The sequence below is a fragment of the Pelodiscus sinensis genome, chromosome 18 (genome assembly GCF_049634645.1).
Source record: "Pelodiscus sinensis isolate JC-2024 chromosome 18, ASM4963464v1, whole genome shotgun sequence".
Classification (NCBI taxonomy): Eukaryota; Metazoa; Chordata; order Testudines; family Trionychidae; genus Pelodiscus; species Pelodiscus sinensis.
The window spans coordinates 35,430,766-35,452,042 of record NC_134728.1 but is presented as its reverse complement, the minus strand read 5'-3'; the positions used below and the strand labels follow the sequence as shown (position 1 = coordinate 35,452,042).

The window sequence follows — 21,277 nt, the reverse complement described above, 5'->3', positions numbered from 1 at the left end:
CCTCTGTTTGCAAGAACAAATGCAAGTTTTTTGGTATGAAAACAAAAGCTCTTGCAAATCTTCTGACCCACTTGTGAAGATATTTTGCAAATGTAGCTCTCCTTGTTGATAAATCAATACAAGCAGGATCTTTCTGTCCCAGTGTGCAAAAGGGGGGAGGCATGGAGGACCCCAAAACTCCAGCTACCTCAAGAGCAGGATTCCCATTATTAACCCTCAATTGTTTTCAGAGGGCTAGAAGGATTGAGTGTAACATTTTCAAAAGTGCCTAAGTAATTTAGGAGCTTATGTCCCATTGAATCTGTGAGGCTAGAGGACATGCATATTGAAATGGAAGCCCGAAAACTGTGATATTTAGGAAGAAAAAAAATGTAATTAACAGAGTTAAATCACAAGAATTCACCAACAAGCTCCTCAGGAGAAGTTCCAAGCAGGAAGGACCACGCAGGCCACTGCCCCCAAAAATAGAAGGAAAGGAAAATGCCGTAGCTTCATTCCAGCTGCTGGCCACTATTCTATGAAAAGCCATCAGACCTGATAAAGGGGTCTGGCCTTATTCTCCTGGTTGCTACTGAGGTGTAGCTAGCCAGCAATATGCAACATCCAAGGCTTGACATCTACCAGCAGGGAACCTCTAGCCAAGCAGCAAGACCCTCAGCGTTAATCAGGGGTGCTGAGAAAACCGCTGGCTGATCTTTTCAACTATGTGCAAGCAGCCTATGGTGCCTCTCCCTTGGCGTTCTCACTGCAGGTGGTGAGTGTGCGCACAAACGTATGTGTGCAGTGAGCACACAGCTTCTCTCTGAGAAGGACAGCTCTAGAACAGGTCTGTAAATTTCGACAACAGCCCTAGGTTAAACACCCTCGCTGCCTGAAAGAACCCGCCCATGTGTATTGCTTGGGTTTGGAGCTGGATGTTGAAACCGCACTATTTTTATCCACATTCGTATTTGCCAGTTGAGATTAACAAGAGGTGCTACCCTAAACTTTACCGACTGCTGCGTGTAACCTTATGTTGTGGGGCAGCGCAGAATTCCTAGTCACCTGCAATTTGGGCAGGCTGCCTTAATCAGCAGCAGAGCTGCAGTCTCAACATTAACTTGAAGTGGGAGTGGTTTGGGTGAGTGCTTAGTTTGGGCCAGTGCTGACTGGTTAGAGCCTCCCTTTACCCCCCGTTTGGCTGGAATAGAAGCATTTCTGCTGGCCCTGAGACTGACCATATCCTGCTATTTGGGAGCTGATAACTAAACAGACATCTGCCTTCCCCAATCAACAGGCAATGCTTGTCAGAGATTGTTGCTTTATATGATATCGTTTAATCAAGCAGGATTAGATAATTTGATGATTGATAATAACCTGTTTTTTAACATGTGCTTTGTTTCAATTATTTTTTTAACCACCTTCTGTTGGTGAAAGGAACAAACATGTTCCTCTCACCAGCAGACATTGGTCCAATAAAAGATATTACCTCCCTCACCTCATCTCTCTAATACCGTGGGACCCACACAGCTGCAACATCTGCCAGCTCTCCCCCACCCCCAGAGCATTTGGAGAGAGTAACACTCGACGGTCACTCAGCGTCCCTCGTTTTTGTCTCGTGGGGCTGATATCACCATACTCCATGGAACATCCTGGTTACAGAAAGGAGTGGAGTGGGGGCAGGGGCGGGGCCTATGGCATGGAGGCTGCACTGGGCCCCATACCACCCTAAGGATAACTCTGCTACAAGTCTTTGGGCACCAGAGTACATGCACAGAACTAAGTTTACCCTTGCTAACTAGCAGCTGTCAGAGATGTGCCAAAGAGGAGCTATTCCAGTCTGGATCAGGATTAGGCTATAGCCCACAGTTGGAGGTTATGTTGGTGTTAGGGTGTAGGTTAGGATCTCAAGGCTTCCGCATTTCCAAGTCTGAGAGGAAAATTCCTGCAAGATTTTGGCCAACTGAGCTCTGGAAAACAAGCCCCTTTTACATTTTGCATCTGACTTGAAGACAACATGTTTATCACTGGTTCAAATCCAAGTATTTGAATGTGAATTTCATCCCACAACCCTCCAGGGGATTCTGGTCCAAGATTCTACTTTTGGCCAGCAGCTAGCTGTGAGAAGCACTTGCTAATTTTGGAGGCACATTAAAGGAATTCCACTGCACATTTGAGTTATGGCATCAAGGGTTTGGGGGTTGGTTTTGTGAGGAGAAGTGTGAGGTTTCTGGGCTGCAATTGGCTAAGATCCTAGTCTTGTTAAAATAAATATAATTTATGTTTGACCAAAGGCTGTAAGAAAAGATGAAACACTTCTGATGCAAGGACTATTCACACATAGGTTGCTATTAAAGCATTTAGCCATTAGTAGTGATACCACTATACTTTCCTTAGCATGGATTTTTGACAGGTTTTGACAGGTTTCCCTTCCACTGCTATATTGCACCAACAGACCCCCGTGTTAGACTGCCTGCTCTTCCTTTTATCCTAACCACTTTTTATCCAGTGAGTTAGTTGTTTGGTGCTGGAATTTTCTCCTACCCTTTCTTTTTCTTCCAGAGCATCTTGATTTCATTTTGGCATGCATATCATCATTATGGTACCATTCAGCTACTTTTTTAAAAAGAGGTTTTAAAACAATTGTAATTAATTTACCCTTTGGAAATCATTAAACATTCAATGAATAAATATAGATTTTATGCCTTTTCTCATTTTTAGAGGAAAATGCATATTTTTCCTAGGTAGTTTCTAACCCTAAGGCCTTTTGTGGCAGTATATATTGAAGCATATTAAAATATAAATTAAAGCAATAATATCAAAAGAAGCATGCATGTATATTTCTTTATTCAAGGAATATAAAATTTAACCTCTAATAAAGGAAAACTATATATTAAACATTGAAAAGATTGTGTTCATTTGTTTTTTGAATGCTATGCAATTCATTTAGAGCAAGTTCTACTAAATGTAACAATCCTGTTATAAAGAGTAAACCAATGGGTGTTAATTTCAATTAATATACAAATTATGAAACCATACATTGCTTTGCTAAACAGAATAAATGTAATTGGAACAAAAGCTACCCACACAACTTCATGAGTGTATGTCTATAAGCTTTAAAGACAAATGCTAATGAAATTATGTAAAAAAAGGAAGTTTGATTCCTGGTCCAGAAATAAAATAAATAAATAAGGCAAACTGTGAAACTTACATAGGGTTTGTAAACATTTTGATAAAGAAATCGAGATGCATGTTTCTTCAGAGTGGTGTTTTAACAATACCAATATTATAATATGCTGCAAAGTATAATTCCATAAAATGGGGTTAGAAAATCTTTCAGACTGGCTCTGGAAAACATAATCTTGTTTTAAGATTTATATGAGTCCTCAAAAGGCCACGTGGTTGGAAACTACCTTCTGATTGGCTCAACCAATCAGTACGAGTTAAAAGCTCGCAGACTTTGACTTGTGATGATTTGTCTAGGAAGCTGCCTTTGACTTTTCTCTGCCTTTTTTCTTTTATATGTATTTTTAAAGCTTTCTTGGACATCTCTGAAAGGGGACTGCAGAACAACTGTGTGCCATGAACCTGTAACAAATTGTAAGTTTATATTATCTCTGTCACTTACTATTTTGTAACTTTTGAGCCACAATTCTATTTATCTAAACTTGGGCTGATGGCAGAAAAGAATATTTTTCTTTAAAAACACTGAAAAATTATGAACTAATGTATTAACACTTCTTTATTTTGTGTCAAGCCTTTTTGGATTTATTTCATTTACTTAGAATTGTGCTATTGATTTTGTACAGTTGTTGAATTGACTTTATTTAGTACTGGCAGGAGGCCCTGCAAACCTGTCGAAAACATACGCCGAGGAAAGGTGTAATAATATTACTATGGCCATAAGAACTGTACAGTGTTAAGAGAATAGTCACACACCTTGGATGCTTTCTTCTTCTCTGCCTCTTTCCTGCTTACTTTCCTGGATGTTTTGGTTAATTCTAAAGAGAAAATAAAGCATACCATGATATTAGCCTGTATTTACTGTGAGGCGTGTGTGATTATCTGATTTAGATACACAACACTGTTCTTATCTTCTTGGAGCAGTGTTTCTAAACTCAGGAAGCCCTTCCTTAGGAGACATCTTCTAATAAACATAGTGGGTCCAAGGCTATGTCTACACTACAAATATTGATTGATGCAAGTTATATCAGCATCAGGTACCACGTTAGGCTAGCACTTGCATACATGCATATCTGGGCGCTTGTGTCAGCACAGCATGTGCTCACCGGAAGTGTTTGCCAAGGAATAGTGCAAGTGCATCATGATTATGGATCCCCGTGTGCAACTCACCATTGTTAGGTGCACTGTCATAGGGGAGATTTTTGTACTGCATGGAGGGACAGAAACAAGTCATGCAATGGTGCTTGAGACTGGGGTCAAGTTTCCATCATGCAACTTTCTCCCCACACAACCCATAATATTTGCACCTTGTTGGAAAGTCTCACAAACCTGCATGGTGGTTTTGCTGGTCACCAGAGCCTGCACAGCTCTGCCGTATTGTCAGGAGCACTGCAAACATCGGAGGAATGACCTTCCCATATGTGCAGTGCCGCAAGAAGAAACCCCCAGCTATGTGAAACAGGGCAGTGTTGTGGAGGACACATTGCTGCTGGACATAGCGCAAACCAGGCCAAGGTTGTCAGTGATGTTCAGATGGCAGAGGGCCATGCCTGGGTCCGAGAAATAAGAACTGTCTGGTGGGGGTCACATTTTGGGATGGTGAATGGTGGCTGCAGGAACTTTTGCATGAGAGAGGCCACATTCCTGGATGGGTGTGAAGTTCACCCTCGCCCTTCAGCACAGGGACCCCAGGATGAGAGCTGCTCTGACCACACAGAAGTGAATGGCAGTCGCCCAAGGGAAGTTTGCAGCCCTGGAGTGCTACTAGCCGGAGGGAAATAACTTTGGAGTTGGAAAATCCACCGTGGGAGCTGCTGGCGTGCAAATACGCAGAAAGTGTTACTTTTCTGGGGATAAGCAACCGCTGGTGGCTCACTGGGACACCTCCCCGATATCAGTGCGAGGTGGCCACGGAAGGTGCATGACTCAGCTCGAGAACACAATACTGTTCAGAAAGGGGCCAGCTGGGACCAGGCTGCTGTCAGAATTGCTGGGGCACTGGGCAAGGTGGGGGCAGGCTCAGGTGGGATAGGCCAGGAGCCAGCCTCCCCTAGCAAGCCCTTCAGTGCTGCCTGGCCCTCACCACCTGGGACTCGCGAGGCAATTTAAAGGGCCTAGGGCTCCAGCTGCTGCTGCAGCAGCAGTAGCCGTGGCAATGGCTGGGAGCCCTTTTAAATAGCCAGGCCCAGGGGCAGCTGCCCCTTTTGCTCCTCCCTCCCCCATCAGGGGCCCTGGGTGGGACATTCCTTCCAGACTGCAGAATTATCATTGGTGATGCTGGAATGTAGAGATTCTGAGGGGATCTAGCCTCTCCCTTGCTCCCCAGGCTCATGTACTCGTATATGAGCCAGCTTGACAGCACGGAGGAAACACACAGCTACTGTCTTAGCACATGCAGAATGACAGCTGAGTGCACTTTCAGGAGCCTCACGGGCTGCTGGAGAAGTTTACTGACAGGATTGGCTCTCAGTGAGAAAAATATGCCAATGGTTATAGTTACCCGTTGTGTCTGGCTGCTCAAAGTCAGCAGACAACTTTACCCTCCACCCTGGAGGCAACTTGTGCCCCCTTTAGCCTCACAGATGTTATGCCAGATACAAGATACGCTTGGAAGAGGGCAGTGTGGAGCTATGTGCCTTAAGGAAGTCTTGGAAGAGCACTTCAATGCTCACAGTAATGTGTGGTGGTAGATTGTGTTTCACCTGGCCCTCAAGTTTGGGGGCCTGTCAGGAATTGGGTGGTGCTTGGTGTACATGGATGAATATAGCACTGTTGGTTAATGCACCTGTTAATATCGTGGTGCTTGCAGCACATTTATAATTATTACACTCTTTGACACTGACCCTATGAGTTCTACTGCCCTGTACAATAACTAAGGGTATGTCTACACTACAAAGTTAATTCGAACTAACAGACGTTAGTTCGAATTAACTTTGACAGGCGCTACACTAGCGCTCCGCTAGTTCAAACTTAATTCGAACTAGCGGAGCACTTAGTTCGAACTAGGTAAACCTCATTCTACGAGGACTAAGCCTAGTTCGAACTTACTAGTTCCAATTAAGGGGTGTGTAGCCCTTTAATTCGAACTAGTGGGAGGCTAGCCTTCCCCAGCTTTCCCTGGTGGCCACTCTGGCCAACACCAGGAAAACTCTACTGCCCCCCTCCCGGCCGCGGACCCCTTAAAGGGGCACGGGTTGGCTACGGTGCCCGTGCCAGGTGCAAGCCTGCCAGCACCCAGCCAGCAGACTCTCCACCTGGCACGGTTCGAGCCAGCCACCCGATGCCCCCCAGCCCTCCCCCTCTTCCCGGGGCCTCGTCCACGACCTCTGCACTAGGCATAGGAAAGTGGCCGTCTAGGGCAGGAGAGCTGCCAGCCTGGCCACCCAGGAGCAGGTTTGCATGAAAATCAAGGGGGTCCAGTGAGACCCGCGACCCTGAGCCCTGAGCTTACAATGGCCGTACTGGGTCAGAGCAAAGGTCCAGCTAGCCCAGTAGCCTGTCTGCCGACAGTGGCCAGCACTAGGGACCCTGGAGGGGATGGACCAAAGACAGTGACCAAGCCATTTGTCTCATGCCATCCCTCTCCAGCCTTCCACAAACTTTGGACAGGGACACCATTCCTACCCCCTGGCTAATAGCACTCCATGGACCCAACCTCCATGACTTTCTCTAAGTTCCCTTTAAACTCTGTTCTAGTTCTAGCCTTCACAGCCTCCTGCAGCAAGGAGTTCCACAGGTTGACTCTTTGCTTTGTGAAGAACAACTTTCTGTTATTAGTTTGAAGCCTGCTACCCATTCCTTTCCTTTGGTGTCCTCTAGTCCTTTTATTATGGGAACTAATGAAGAACTTTTCTGTATGCACCCTCTCCACACCACTCATACTTTTATAGACCTCTATCATATCCCCCCTCAGTCTCCTCTTTTCTAAGCTGAAAAGTCCCAGTCTCTTTAGCCTCTTTTCATATGGGACCTGTTCCAAACCCCTGATCATTGTAGTTGCCCTCCCCTCTCCCACCCCCTATCTTCCTCTCTCCCACCTCCTTTTCCCAGTCTCCCCCAGTTTTGTTCAATAAAGAGAGATTCTATTTTTGAATACACGTTTTCTTTATTTTGTACATCAGGAAGGGGGGCTAGGGAAGGGTAAGTGGAAGGAGGTGAGGGAGGAATGGGGTACGAGCCCCCAATGGGGAGGACTGGGCTGGCTCTGCGGGCTTCTGGGCGTGGAAGCTCTTCTGCAGCCCCCCAATTGCTCCCTCTCCCCAGATGGCAGCCTGCGGCAAGTGCAGCCGGGCTGATGGCCGAGTGCTGTGATATGCCAAGTGTGGGTTCTCCGGGCACTTCAAGCCAGGACTGCTTTGCAAGCGGGGCACCCCTGAGAACTGTCTGTCCGGGGTGGGGGTCGGGACCCTTTAAGCACAGCCCTCGGCTAGCCTGAGACAGCAGCTCCACGCTCTAAGTCCTCATCTGATGCCCTGCCGGCACTGCTTCTGGTCATCCTTAACCTCTGTTCAGGGTCCACTCTGTGTGGACATGCTAGTTCGAATTAGCAAAACGCTAATTCAAACTAGTTTTTAAGTCTGGATGCATTAGTTCGAATTAGCTTAGTTCGAATTAACTAAGTTAGTTCGAATTAGCGCTGTAGTGTAGACATACCCTAAGAGTGGACGTTTTCAGTCTGCCTCATTGTGCATCATATGTGGTGTAGTAATAACAATGAATTAATTTAAGAATAGAATTTTACTGAGTACCAAAACGAGTGCAAAATATGCACAATTTAAAAGCAAATATAATAAAAAATGTCTCAAATAGATGAATGGCACAGAATGTAACAAGGAAAAGAACATTCTTGTCAATTTCAGTCCATACGTGCTACCCACATAGGAACCACGGCTCTCCCGGGCCATGTATATGAAATTGTGAGCGTCCTTACTATCTACTGCAGTAGAAGGGGTCAGGATGCGGCCACGAAGAATACTGGGGGATGGATGCTATGGTGGAGTTCTTGATTGACTGCAAAGGTAGCGGAGCCTGTGCATATAGAACCTGCTGGTCAACGAAAATCTGCAACACAGGTGTTTGCTGCTGGAGAAGCCCCATTAGGTTCTGGTGCAGAAGGGCGCCATTTTGGGTGTGTAGAGGGGGCAGCTGCTGTGTGCTCCCAGATGTGGCTTGCCTTTCAACCCATGCCCTGGATGCTAAGGGAGGGAAGGGCGCCCTTGCTGCTGCATCTCCTCCTTTCCCTGCTGGGACTCCTGAGCCTTTCTCCTCTCCTCTCTTTCCTTCTCCATAGTGTCTGAAATACTCATCCTCCAGGCCCTCTGCGCCTGGTCTGATGCCGGATCTCTGAGAACGTATCTTGCCTGGGTCCTCTTCCTACTCCTCTGGATCATGGTCAGGTGTTCATGGGGGTGGAGGGGAACCCCTTGAGGCCGCAGCTGCCGACAAATCACCCAGATGTACCATTGTGTTTATAGTCACAATGGAAAGCAAAAGTCAAGTGTGAGAACTCCCATCGCTTGCTCCCCATAAGTTTTAAATAAGACCTGCTTATTGACACCTCTGCTCAGCCTAGCCAGGGTGAGAATGGGCCAGCAAGGCCGTGGGGGGATGAGGAAGGAATTGTTCACTTGCATGGAACTTCTGGTTTTGTGGCTCCTAGTGCAGGGCACTAGCACCATTTCCCACGGGTAGTGATGATTTTAGCTGGTATCTCCCTCCTGAGGATGACATAGTCACAAAGTAGACAGCTGGGGTCCCACCAGGCCCCCACGTCACTAGCCTGCATTCTGCAGTAGTGCCTGCGAAAGTCACCATCGATTGATATGGGAAGTTGTACTGCAGTGGAAGAAATAAGGCAGCCCTCCACTGTTCCTTCCAATTTTGTTCCATCTATGCACAGAATAAATCTGATGTGCACCAAGGCATGTGTAGATGTGCACCAATAGAAGCACATGCTGCTGGCTGTAGGAGCTCTGCTAATCAGCTCGACAGCATTTGAATTTCTCCTGGACAGCTGCCCAAGCGCTCAGCTTACTGGGAACACAGTAGCTCTCCCTAGACGCTGTCAGAAGAGGATTGGAAAGTATCTCCGTGAAATTGTTATTGAACTCCCTTAGGAGGATTCGAGGGACTGCCAGCCTGCTCCACAGCCCCACCCAGCATGGTCTGCTCTGCTTCGGACAGTGTCCCCGCTCCATCTTCTAGCTCTAGGAAGTTAATGAGGAGTTGATCCCTGTGTCCTGGTCAGCTGGAGGTGGGCACCATCTGCACAGTCAACCATTGCAGTGGAAAACGCATTCACACATTGCCCCCGGATTCCTGCCCCTTCACTGGGGCTGTCAGGCCTGGCTCCTCTGTGGTGGAGCCGTGAACAGGTTTGCCTTGGACCTGGCTTGTGGCAGAGATGGGGCCTCCATCATATGTTCACCCCCCATCTCTTGCTCCTCCTCCTCCCTGTCCACAAGAGGGGTTCCCTGGTGGTGTCCGCGGGGCTCTGTGGGGTGGTGGAGGGTCTCCCTCAGGCTTGGCATGCAGCTCGTGCCAAAAGCAGCAGATCTGTGGGCTGGCTTGGCTCTGCATCGACCTGGCCTCCCGGGCCTTTCGGCAGGCCAGCTGCAGCGCCTTCGCCATCCTGCGGGTTTGCTGCCGAGCCCTCCAGTCCCCTTTGCCTGCACTCCTGTGCATTTCTCCTCGGGGCGTCCACATTTCTACGACGGGCCTGGAGCTGGGCCTGCCCAGCCTCTTCTCTCCATAGGCCTTCTGTGTGCTCCAGGCAGGAACATGGCTGAGCGCGTGGCCAACGTGGCTGGCTGGGCAGTGGCATACAAGTAGGGTTGTCAGGGGCCCGGTATTGACCTGGACAGTCTGGTATTTTTGCCTCCTGTCTGGTAAAAAATTTCAGAAAAAAACAGACACCTAAAATGTCCGGTATTTTGGGATTGTTTGTCCCGGCCAGGAGGTGAAAATCCTGGGCGCTCCCCTGGTTCCGCAGGGGAGCTGTCTGGCCCAGAACAGGAAGACAAGATGGCGGATGGCTGCTGGCAGCCTGTTAGGGCTAAAAAGTCTCAAAAACATTTCTTAAAGGGGCCACGCTGCTTTTTTCCTTTTTTTTTGCTTAATAACTCTCGGTGTCCTTTTTTCTGGGGATGGGGGGGGGGTGTTCGGTATTTTTGGTTAGACCATCTGGCAACCCTACATACAAGGGAGAACGAGGCAATCAGGAAAAAGCATTTCCAAAAGACGCGAGGCTTTCAAAGAGGGGATAACATAGGCAGCGGGTACAACATACCAGGGCTGGCGAAGCCTCCCCGAGCTCAGCTGCAGGATTTGCAGTTTTTGTTTCTCATTATGGCCCATGCAGGTTTTGGGGCAGCTGAGGAGGCGGGATTTTCTACGCAGCTTCCTGGGCTCCTTGGTAAAGTCCCGGGCCTCCCTGGGGCTCAGGTCTGGGGCGGGGCATTGGGGTGAAGAAGTGTGAGGGCTCTGGCTGGGGGTGCGGTTGAGAGACTCAGGGCTGTGAGGGTATGTCTACACTACCCTCCTAATTCGAACTAGCGGGGTAATGTAGGCATACCGCACTTGCAAATGAAGCCCGGGATTTGAATTTCCCGGGTTCATTTGCATAAGCCGGGCGCCGCCATTTTTAAATCCTGGCTAGTTCGAACCCCGTGCCGCGTGGCTACACGCGGCACGGAGTAGCTAGTTTGGATTAGGCTTCTAATCCGAACTAGCTGTACTCCTCGTGGAATGAGGAGTACAGCTAGTTCGGATTAGGAAGCCTAATCCGAACTAGCTACTCTGTGCTGCGTATAGCCGCGTGGCACAGGGTTCGAACTAGCAGGGATTTTAAAATGGTGGCGCCCGGCTTATGCAAATGAACCCGGGAAATTCAAATCCCGGGCTTCATTTGCAAGTGTAGTATGCCTACATTACCCCGCTAGTTCGAACTAGCGCGGTAGTGTAGACATACCCTGACAGAGGGGCTGCCAGGGCTGTGGCGGGGGGTGCAAGCTCTGAGGTTGGGCTGGGAATGAGAAGTTTGGGGTGCGGGAGGGGATATAGGCTCTGGGCTCAGGCCTGTATGCGGGGGGGGGGGAGGTGCAAAAGGGCTGCCCAAGCCTCCCTCCCCCATGCTCCAGCCAGGGGAAGGCTGGGGCTGTTTCCCCACTTGGAGGCACATGGGGGGTGTATTCACACCCTTTGGTCCACATTTACAAAAAAAGCACCCCTCACAGAAATTCTTGCGTACGGGCCTGGGGCCTCAGTGGTTGAGATGCAGACAGGAGTGCAGACTTTGGCCTGGGGATTCGGGTATTGGAGGGGTACAGGCTTGGGGCTGGGTGTGGGACCAGGGATGAGGGCTTCAGGTTCAGGAGGGTGCTCAGGGCTGGAGGACTCACAGTGGGGTAGGGGATTAGAGCTCAGGCTTACCTGGGTGGCCTCCTCCAGGGTCACCCCCTGCCACCAACTGCAGCTTCAGGCTTTGGGTAGAGGTACCTCTCCCTGCTGCAGCCCAGAGCCTCTGTGTGGGGCATGATGGCTGCCCAGCTCAGAGGATCTATGGACGGGAGCTGAGGGAGACAGAGACGGGGCAGAACGGTCTGTAACCAGGATAGCACCCCCCTCTCTGGAGCCACCCCAACAGGTTGGACTCGCTGCTGCCAGCACTCAGCTCTGCAACTCACGGGCAAAGCCTGGGTCTTGTCTCCCCGGGGGCACACGCCACAGAGATGAAACCAGGTCACTGCTGGTCATGGCTTCTCCTTCCACTCAAGCGGGAGATGCTTATTCGGTAGCGCTAACGCTCCACACCCTGCTGGTGACCAAAACCGATGGGCAGTAACCTACCTCTCCATGTGAGCACGTGCTTTCAGGTATTCAAGAAACAAGGAATCAGTTCATTAGAAATTCCTCCCCCCAAGCAACGTGCAAGGAGTAAAGTCCAGCGCTGGTCAGGAATGGCCAGGCTTGCCCCTGCAACGGGCATTTGGCTCCCTTGGACATGCACGTTGTAATGAGCTCACCCCAGGCCGTGTTCCTTATGCAGGGCCCAGAGCTGCCCTGCCTTGGGAGTGTGAGCAGAGCTCTGTAGCGGAGGGAGCTGGCTGCGGGACCCTGCATCTTTCTGTTTCTCTGAGATGGAAGGGGGTGGTAGCGAGGGAGCTGCAGATTGGGAAAGGGTTGTTTTGCGGCTCGCGCTGTCAGCTGCTGCCCTCAAGCACTGGAGTCTAGCCCTGGCTCAGGGTGACGCTGGCAAAACGTTTAAATGGAACAGCCACTACCTGGCGCTTCCTCATTTTCTACCTGCCCCGCTTGAGGCAGCCGGGGCTGAGCACTCCCAGCCCCAACTGACCTTGCCAGGAGTTGCACTTTGAACATTACAATGTGCCACTGAAATGTGCTCCCGAAATTCAGGCTAAGTGTCTCGAGCTGGACAATTTTGTCTTCAATAGCCCCGTGCCTCAGTTTCCCGACTGAGGCATAACGTGCTCATCTTACCTCACAGGGTGCTTGATGAGGGTTATGTCAGTGTCCATGGAGCACTCAGATACTATGGTCAGAGCAACAGGGACATGGCCAGGAGGAAGTTAATTATGTTGTAGTCGATTGCGGATCAGATTGCAAGCATTAAATAAGCAGTGAGCCACATGTTGAATGAGGATAATAAAATATATACTGAATTAGCCCTCATTCACTGAATGAGGCCAGGAGCCCGTGGAAAAAACTAGCACACAAGTAAACACTGTAACGTGCCCAAGGGGGACAAGTTAAGGTTGCATGGACAATTTCATAGCTGGTATTGGCTAACTTGTGAGTGCCTGGCTTTGCAACCTCAGTGTTCTTCTAATGTAGTTTCCTTAGATGCAATATACAAATGTTGCCTAGAATGCACTTGCTGCTGTCAATCATTTCAGCCCGTAAGCTGGGTCTCTTAGGTTATGCCTAGACTACATCCCTCTGTTGAAAGAGGCATGTAAATGAGGCAAATCGAAAGTGCAAATGAAGAGCGGATTTAAATGTCCTGCACTTCTTTTGCATAATCGCGTCCGATCGCTTTTTCGAAAAAGGATTTTTCAAAAAAAAAGCAGTCTAGACGCTGTTCTTTTGGAAAAAAAAACCTTTTTCAAAAGAACCCTTATACCTGAAAAAATTAGGTTTACAGGTTATTTGCAAAAGAATTAGGTTTGCAGGATATTTAAAGCCGCGCTTCATTTGCACTTTCGATTTGCCTCATTTACATGCCTCTGGAGGTTCCTTCCAGGTCTAGTGTTCTATGATCTTACGAGAGCCATCTAGTGGATAGAAGCCTGAATGACAGACAAGCTAAATTCTCAAGTTGCCCCATGTATGCTCCATGTATGCGTTTTGCTAATTCGAACTAGCGCGTCCACACTGATTGGACGCTGGGGAGCACTTAAGGGCGGCTGAAACCGGTTCTGGCAGGGCATCAGGTCAGTGGTTGCTTTCTGTGGCTACTGTCTGAGGCTATCTGAGGCTCGTGCTTAAAGGGACACCCCCTGGACAGCCGGTTCTCAGCTTTTCCGCTTGCTTGCCAACCTCGCCGAGGGACAGCAAAGCATTTTTGTCTGCGCCCGTCTGTGTTGGTGCTTCCCTTCGGCGACGCTGCCGCAGGTGGCAACATGGAGCCAGAGCTTACCCTGCACTTTATGGGGCAGTTTCTGGACTTGCTGCTGCAAGCCTGCTAGTAATGGCTGGAGGCTGCCTGGCACCACCTGGTGCACGTCAGCCCCCTGCCTCTCCGCCTGGCCGCCCTGGGGGCCATGGAGCAGCTGCGGCGGCGCCCGGGCGCCAGCGTGCCCTGCCGCATCTGGCGTCTGGACATCAGCAGCGACTGGTGGGACCGCATTGTCCTGGAGCGCTGGGGAGACCAACAGTGGACCCAGAACTTCAGGATGAGGAGGGACACCTTCCTGGAGCTCTGCGAGTGGCTCGCCCCTGCTCTGCGCAGAAGGGACACTCGCACGAGGCCCGCCATCCCCCTTCAGAAGTGGGTGGCCATCGCCCTCTGGAAGCTCTCCATCGGGAACCAGTTCGGCATGGGGAGATCCACCGTCGGAGCAGTGCTTATGCAGGTACGGCACTCACTGGCCACTGGGCGGGGTGCGAGGAGTGCTGCAAGGAAGGGATGGGCCGCCCCAGGGAAAACGGGGGGATGGAGGGGAGGAGGTGAAAGTGCCCCGCACCGGAGGGGCCGGTCCCTCCCGGCCGTACTACACGCCGCCTGGGGGGGTTGCTTCCAGGAGTGGGGCGTGGGGCACTGCCAGGGCACGAACACTCCCAGCCACCCGGGCGCCCCACTGATTGGCGCTTTGCTGTGTCTCTCCGCAGGTGGTCAAGGCCATCAACCGGGTGCTGCTCCGCAGGGTGGTCCGCCTCGCCGACCCGGACGCCGTCATCTGGGGGTTCGGCACCTTTGGCTTCCTCAACTGTGGGGAGGGGGGGGCATCGACGAGACACACATCCCCATCTGTGCCCTGGAACACCAGGCCTCCCAGTATGTGAACCGCAAAGGGTACTTCTCCGTCCTCCTGCAGGCCATGTGTGACCACCGGGGACAGTTCACGGACATTAATGTGGGCTGGTCCGGCAAGGCACATGACGCACGGGTGTACCGGAACTCCTCCATGTGCCAGAGGCTGCAAGCTGGGACCTTCTTCCCTGACCGCCACATCAGGGTCGGGGACGTGGACATGCCCGTGTGCCTGGTGGGGGATGCGGCCTACCTCCTACAGCCCTGGCTGATGAAGCCCTACACGGGGCACCTCAACCCCTCTCGCCAGGCCTTCAATGCGAGGCTGACCAGGGCCCGCATCATGATAGAGGGGGCCTTCGGGAGACTGAAAGCCCGATTTAGATGCCTCCTCACCCATCTCGACCTCGCAGAGCACAACATCCCTCCCGTGGTGGACATCTGTTAGTTCGAATTAACTTTGTAGTGTAGACACACCCTTAGTCTTTAAGGTGCCACAGGGCTCATCATTTCTTTTGCAGATACAGATCAACACGGCTTCTCCTCTGAGATTTATTGCCAGAGGATAATTTTAAATAATTTGCCTTGATGTTTCAACTACCTCCTACCGTGATGTCGGGCTGTCCAGTGATTTCAATGGAATGTTGTTCCATATTTTCTGTGTGTGTTTACATGCAAGCTGACATGAGCACAGAGCTAAGGACTGTGGAGTTGTGCTGTATAGTGGAGAGCATAAATAATGGGTAAGGAGTTGTACCATTCTGCTCTGTGTGTACCCAACCAGAAGTCACACGGCTTGTTTGAGAAAAGTGAGACTAAGTTATTAAGGGCAGAAGCTTCATTTGTGAACACCGACACTGGGTATTAGAACCAGCTGATGTTTGGGGAAATTCCCCCCCAAACTAGACTATAATCCAAGCTCTCTCCAGAGATAAACACGCTGAGGTGTATTCTGGGTCGGATGGGTGATGTCGGTATTCCAGCTGGGAAAGGGTGATGAATACTCCAAGCATAGAAACAACGCAGATGATGGGAATCGCATCTCATCTCATCTCACAGACTAATGCAGCTGTGACCTGCAAAATGAGAGACTCAGGGGGAGCAGCTAGTCATGGGCAGGTGACACCTTTCCATGGTGTCTTTCCAGATTCCTTTACAGTGGATGTTTTGTATGTAAATGATGTGACATGGGAACTGGTGAGGGTGAGAGCCCTGGGAACGGTGCATTCTATTTGATTAATGCATTTGCATAACTCAACTACTAATGCATATCAGTGCCTACAGCGTTAGCGCCTTTCATTGAGCAGCTGATAGACTGGCTAAGTGCTGCAGGCAGAGAAAATTCTCCGGCGCCCTCTGCTGTTGCTCACACATATCACAGACCACAGCTTGGTCACACACACTTTTGCTAAAGTCACCTGAGAGGTAACCTACGTGCCCCCTGCCCCGCCCCTCTGGCCTGGTCATCCCAGACTGGCCCCTTGCCCCTGCCCCTGCCCTCTGGGAGCATTCTCCAACCACTCCAGCCATTCTTCCTCTTGCTTCCCCACCCTAGAACTCCCCAATTGGCTCTTTCGATTCTAATGCCAGCCATGCAGCCTGCTCCAGCAGGCTTCCATTTCTGCTTAAAGAGTTGGGATAACACAGAGCTCAGGCTCCATGGGCAATGAAATGTGCAGCTCTCCAATGATTATCTTTAGGGGTCACAACATACCTCCTGAAGTGGGCATTATGAATCCCATTTTCCAGACAGGGAAGTGGTGAGGTTAAGGGACTTGCTCATGGTCACAGAGGGAGCCAGTAGCAGCGACAGACCAGCTCAGTATCTTGAGCTCCAGTCTCCCTGCCCTTTCCTGTATCAATTGGCACATACTTACTCCTCTGTAGAGCACAGCAGCAGGATGAGCCACTCAGACCCTGCCTGCCCAATGTGCCTCCATCCTGATGTGAGCAGCCCAATTCTGCACTAACCAGCACCCTGTGTAGCAATGTAGACTGGTGCTCAGTGAGTGACAAGGGCTATTAAACAATAATGGGCGAGATCTGCACCCCTTCTGCACTCACTGTGGTGTTATGGCTACACCAGGCTAATAGAATCAGAGACTGAAGGGCCACTGTGACCATCTAGCCTGACTCACTGGATAGCACAGGCCAGAGGCCTGCTCCAGGACATGTCCCAGAGCAGAGCGTCTAGTCAAACACAAAATCCTGATTTGAAAATGGCCAGCGATGAGGAATCCAGCACATCCCTTGGGAAATTCTTCCAGGTGTAGGGCAACAGAGAATCTGGCCCCTCATCTTCTAATGACTATGTGTGAGGGGGAGTCTGCCCTGCACTGGCCCTTTAAGGGCTAAAACCCAGCTCTGGGACAGGGCTAAGAGCTGTGGAGCCAGCAGCTGCATCAAATAGCAGCCAACGAGGCCCAGCTGGGGCTACATAAATAAGGGCTCCTGAAGTGGGTATACAGACTCACTCTTGGTTAGGCTGTGGAGCAGGAGGGACCTGGCTGCTAGGGAAGCCAGATGCAAAGCTGGGCTGGGCTGGGCTGGGCTGGGCAGGGCAACTCTGGCCTGATTTCACTCCCAGGCTGCACGGCCTGAGGGTACTAGGGATGTAGCTAGAGCATGGCTGAGGAAAGGCCAGCAGAGCTGGAAGCAAGGCCTGAAGCAAGACCTTAGGTATCAGGGCTGTAGGGAGACAGCCAGGGTAGGCAAAGGCAGCAGGTCCACACCCCCTTGCCAATGCTGAGTGGCCATGTCAGACTGTAGCTTGTCCCTGAGGTACGGGGCTAGATGAAGACTGACAGTAGGTCAGGTCACTGAGGCAAGGTGGGCATGGGAGGCTGAGGGTTCCTGGAGGGGGAGGACACCAGAGTGTGGGGGCACTGTGGTAGGACAGTAGTCAAAGAGGATGCCATGGTCTGGGAGGAATGTGGGTCCTAACCCTAAGTGGTGGTGAATAAGTAACAGTGTGTGACACACCAGCCACAAGGCTAATTCCTGGAGTGACCAGCAGTGCCCTTGCTGGTGAGTCACACTGTGTTACACTGTGGCTGTGGAGATGGGGCAGATGTCCGTGTGGCCGTGGAAGACCTTTGAGAGGCATAGCCACCTGAGAACAGGCTTTTAAGACTCTGTTGCTATTAGAAATGCCATTCAGTACAGATCTTTAAAGTAGACTACACACCCCTTCACCACCTTTGTGTGGAAAGATGTTAGCTGAGAGCTACCCAAATAGCTGTCCCCACCAAGCTAGTTTTTGTGGACCTTGATCTAGTGCACAGTAGAAAATCGGGTTGGTTTAACTACGTCAGTCAGGGAAGTGAAAAATCCACCTGCTGAGCAGTGTTGTAAGCCAAACTGAGTGCTTTAGAGTGACCGAATTCTTCTGTTGACGTGGCTATCACATCTTGCAAGGTGTTACCAATGGTGAAGAGACACATTCTCCCCCCCCCCCAGCCACATAGGTGCTAGGGGGGTGCAGCCATGCTGTGGAACTTTTAAGAGTGGGCAAGCCCCCCTTCCTGGCAAGATCTATTGTATGTCTAAAAATCTGTTTTCTCTTGAATTATTCATTTTCTGCTTCTCTGTTTCTGTTTCTCCATTTGATCTTTCAGTTCTGTCCCCACTGCTATCAACTGAGGAAAGATCAGGGAAGAGCAGAAGGGAGATCTGGGTTCTGCCAGGCAGCCATCTTGAGCTCATCAGCCATGTCTATATTAAATGGAGGATCAATGCTGCGGAAGTCGATCTTCTGGTGTTTAATTTAGTGGGGTTAGTAAGGACTCACTAAATCAAATGCTGATGGCACAGCCATCGACTCAGTACTCCTCGCAGCCTTGAGGAGTAAGGGAAGCTGACAGGAGAGTTTCTCCCATCGACCTCCTGCAATGAAGAAATTCATCTCCGGCTATATTATTTACGTGGCTGTAGTTGTGCATCTTAGGCAGTCCTTTTGGTTTAGTATAGACCTCTGTGCCATTGTTTCCCATCTAAAAATAGAGCCTGTATGTGCCTTTCAACCTCTCAGGTGTGTTGTCAGGATCTTGATCCATGAAGGACTGTGGGGCAGGCAGTTATTATTGTAGTAGCCATGATATTAGTACCAAGGTAGAATAGCAAAACTCCCATTGTCTCTGGTGAAAGATCTGGCCCTAAAGCATTCATCCCCCTGCATCTTTCTCTCAACAGCGAATAGAAATAAAAGCAAAACAATAACTTCTGCATTAGTGGAAGTTTTAAAATTTGGTTTAAAAAATTAAAATCAAAATAAAATTCCCCATGACAGACAGCGGCAGTGCAAGTGACCATGGGATAAAGAGAATGTAAGATGTGTCCCATTGATATACGCTGAGGTACCTGCCTAAGCTGTGACATCATGGCTGGTCTGAGATGCAGCACTTTACAGCTGGGGTGGGCAATAAGTTTCAAAGGGAGGGGCCATTTCACAAATTTTTGAGGTGGCCCGAGGCTGCCCTGGAAATGGCGAGGTGACAGGTGGAAGGGGTGGGGCCAGGAGAATTCTTGACTGGCATAGGAGTATGAGGGGAAGCACGTGAAGTCTTTGCCCCTGCCCCCCAGATAGAACCACCAGCTGTTCAGAATAGCTGGCAGTTCACTCCCAGTGGTCTCCAACCTTTTTAAGCACAAGATCACTCTTTGAATTTAAGTGCAATGTAAGATCTACCTCAAACCTCACACTTTTGCCCACTTCCTTCCCCCACTTCTCGGAGGCCCTGCCCCTGCTCACTCCGTCCTCCCCTGTTCTACCTCCCTTTAACCAGGCAGGGGCAGTGGGTTGGGGCACAGGCTCTGGTCTTGGGCTCAGGGATTTGGAGTGTGGGGGGGCTCCGAGCTGAGCCTGGGGCAGGTGGTTGGGGGGGGCAGGAGAGGGTTCAAGCAGGGGCAGATGACCGTTTTGCAAGGCCCAGGGCAGGATGATCTTGCAGGACCCCCTTTGCCATGGCACATGCGCGGTGGCGCCAGGGCGCATGAGCGGGGCTTTTTGAAGCACGGGGCCCGGGGTGGCCGCCCTGCTCACCCTGCTGTATATCTACCCCTGGGTTCAAGGTACTGGCTCTGTAAGGGAGTTTGGGTCTGGGGGCTGAGTGCTAGCAGGGGCTTGGGATGTAGGAGGAGGTTCATGACTGGGACAGGGGATCGGAGCTGGCTCCAGCTGGACACTGCTGACCTCAGGTGGCTCCTGGGCAGTGGTGCAGTGGGGCTAAGGCAGGCTCACCACTGCCCTGGCCCTGCACCACTCTCAAAAGCAGCCAGCAAACTCCCTCCATCCCAAGTCCTGTTGTGCCCCCTCCCCCATTCTGTGGGGATAGGATACAGGGTGGGAGGGGGCACCCTGACATCAGCACCCTCCTCTCCCTTCCCTGCTCTGTACTGCAGGAGGCTCCCCAGGGGACAGCTCCAAGGGAGAGGGCAGGAGATGTGCAGCAGTGCCGGGAGGGGCAGTTGAAGTGCTACACTTGACAATAGCCTCTTGGCCAAAGCAGCCAGGATCACCTGTCAGAGGCTCCAAGATCTCCCCGTAGATCCCGATCGACTGGCTGGTGGCCATGCTCTAGGCACTGTGTGCCCCTGATGGGGGGGGGGGGAATTTGCATGCTCCCCTGTCCCCAGTTCGATTGGCTTGGGGGCGAGGGGGCAGCAGGGCAGCCGCAGACCAGATCAACGTGCTTTGAGGGCCACATCCGGCCCGCGGAGGCTCTCCTGCCCACCCCTGCTTTGCAGCATTTCCTTGTCAGAAATCCAACACATGTGGGGGGATATGTTTAGGCAGGATGAGAGAGCTCCACTGTAGTCAGATGTCAGCATGCACCCTCTTGATTTATCACCACGCGGCTTTCTGCAAAGCACTTCAGCTTGCCACCAAATGGCACTTTACTAACCTACGATAGAGATGGGTGGAAGATCTGGGAGTTTCATTCTGTTGCTGGTTGCCAGATTGGTGTCTCTGTGCTCCTCAAAGGCCAAGTGCGAATAGGTAGTTGAAAGCAAAATGCAGCAGAGAAATAAAGCGAGGAAGAGGCTCTTATCTTCCATCCTGGGGAGAAAATCAATTGTGCAATATCAGTCACAAATGATGTAAGCAAAGATGGGTTGGGGGAAGCATTTAAAATGGCTTACTAGAGTGACACAGCTTCACAGGCAAAATAGCCTTCAATTTCATAGTATTCCTGTGCTAATACCTTCCTGGAGTAAAGTGTTTGGATATGTTAAGTTAAATCATCATGTTGTATGTCCTGTAAAGAACTTGCAGTCCCATAACCATTGCAAAATTAGGCACGTCAGAGCCCAAACAAAATTTCTAACTGTGGCGATAGTTTTGGAGTTGCAAAAGACTTTTTTCCATTGAAATACAATACATTCACAGCAGAATCTCAGACTTGGAAAACAGGCTTATTGTTTGGACTTGAGCATGGATCACTTCATGTATTTGTAATGCTTTGCCACTAGTAGAGACATACCTAGGGTAGGATGCAAGTGACAGGAAAACCCCAGAACTTCAACATTAAATATAGTCCACAAAATAAAGGAAAGCAGCTTTTTTCTTCTGCATAGCCAAGTTTCAAAGCTGTATTAAGTCAATGTTCGCTTGTAAACTTTTGA

General features: G+C 50.4%; 1 protein-coding gene and 1 long non-coding RNA gene across 5 annotated transcripts in view; one reads left to right on the top strand and one right to left on the bottom strand.

Moving 5' to 3' along the window:
- The window catches only part of LOC112547216 (uncharacterized), a 31,886-nt gene extending 13,488 nt beyond the window's left edge, over positions 1-18,398 (top strand). Inside the window, exons 2-3 of the long non-coding RNA XR_012896582.1 lie at positions 3,516-3,579; positions 18,271-18,398. This is a non-coding gene — a long non-coding RNA (uncharacterized LOC112547216). The remainder of the gene's footprint in view (positions 1-3,515; positions 3,580-18,270) is intronic.
- Positions 1-21,277, bottom strand: part of ASIP (agouti signaling protein) — a 127,761-nt gene that overhangs the window by 8,587 nt on the left and 97,897 nt on the right. For all 4 annotated transcript variants that reach the window (XM_075901530.1, XM_006131705.4, XM_006131706.4 and 1 more), the window contains 2 exons: positions 20,557-20,711; positions 3,919-3,980 (listed from right to left, as the gene is read on the bottom strand). In XM_075901530.1, coding sequence (XP_075757645.1) covers positions 3,919-3,980; positions 20,557-20,710 — 216 coding nt within the window. In that variant the 5' untranslated portion in view covers position 20,711. The remainder of the gene's footprint in view (positions 1-3,918; positions 3,981-20,556; positions 20,712-21,277) is intronic.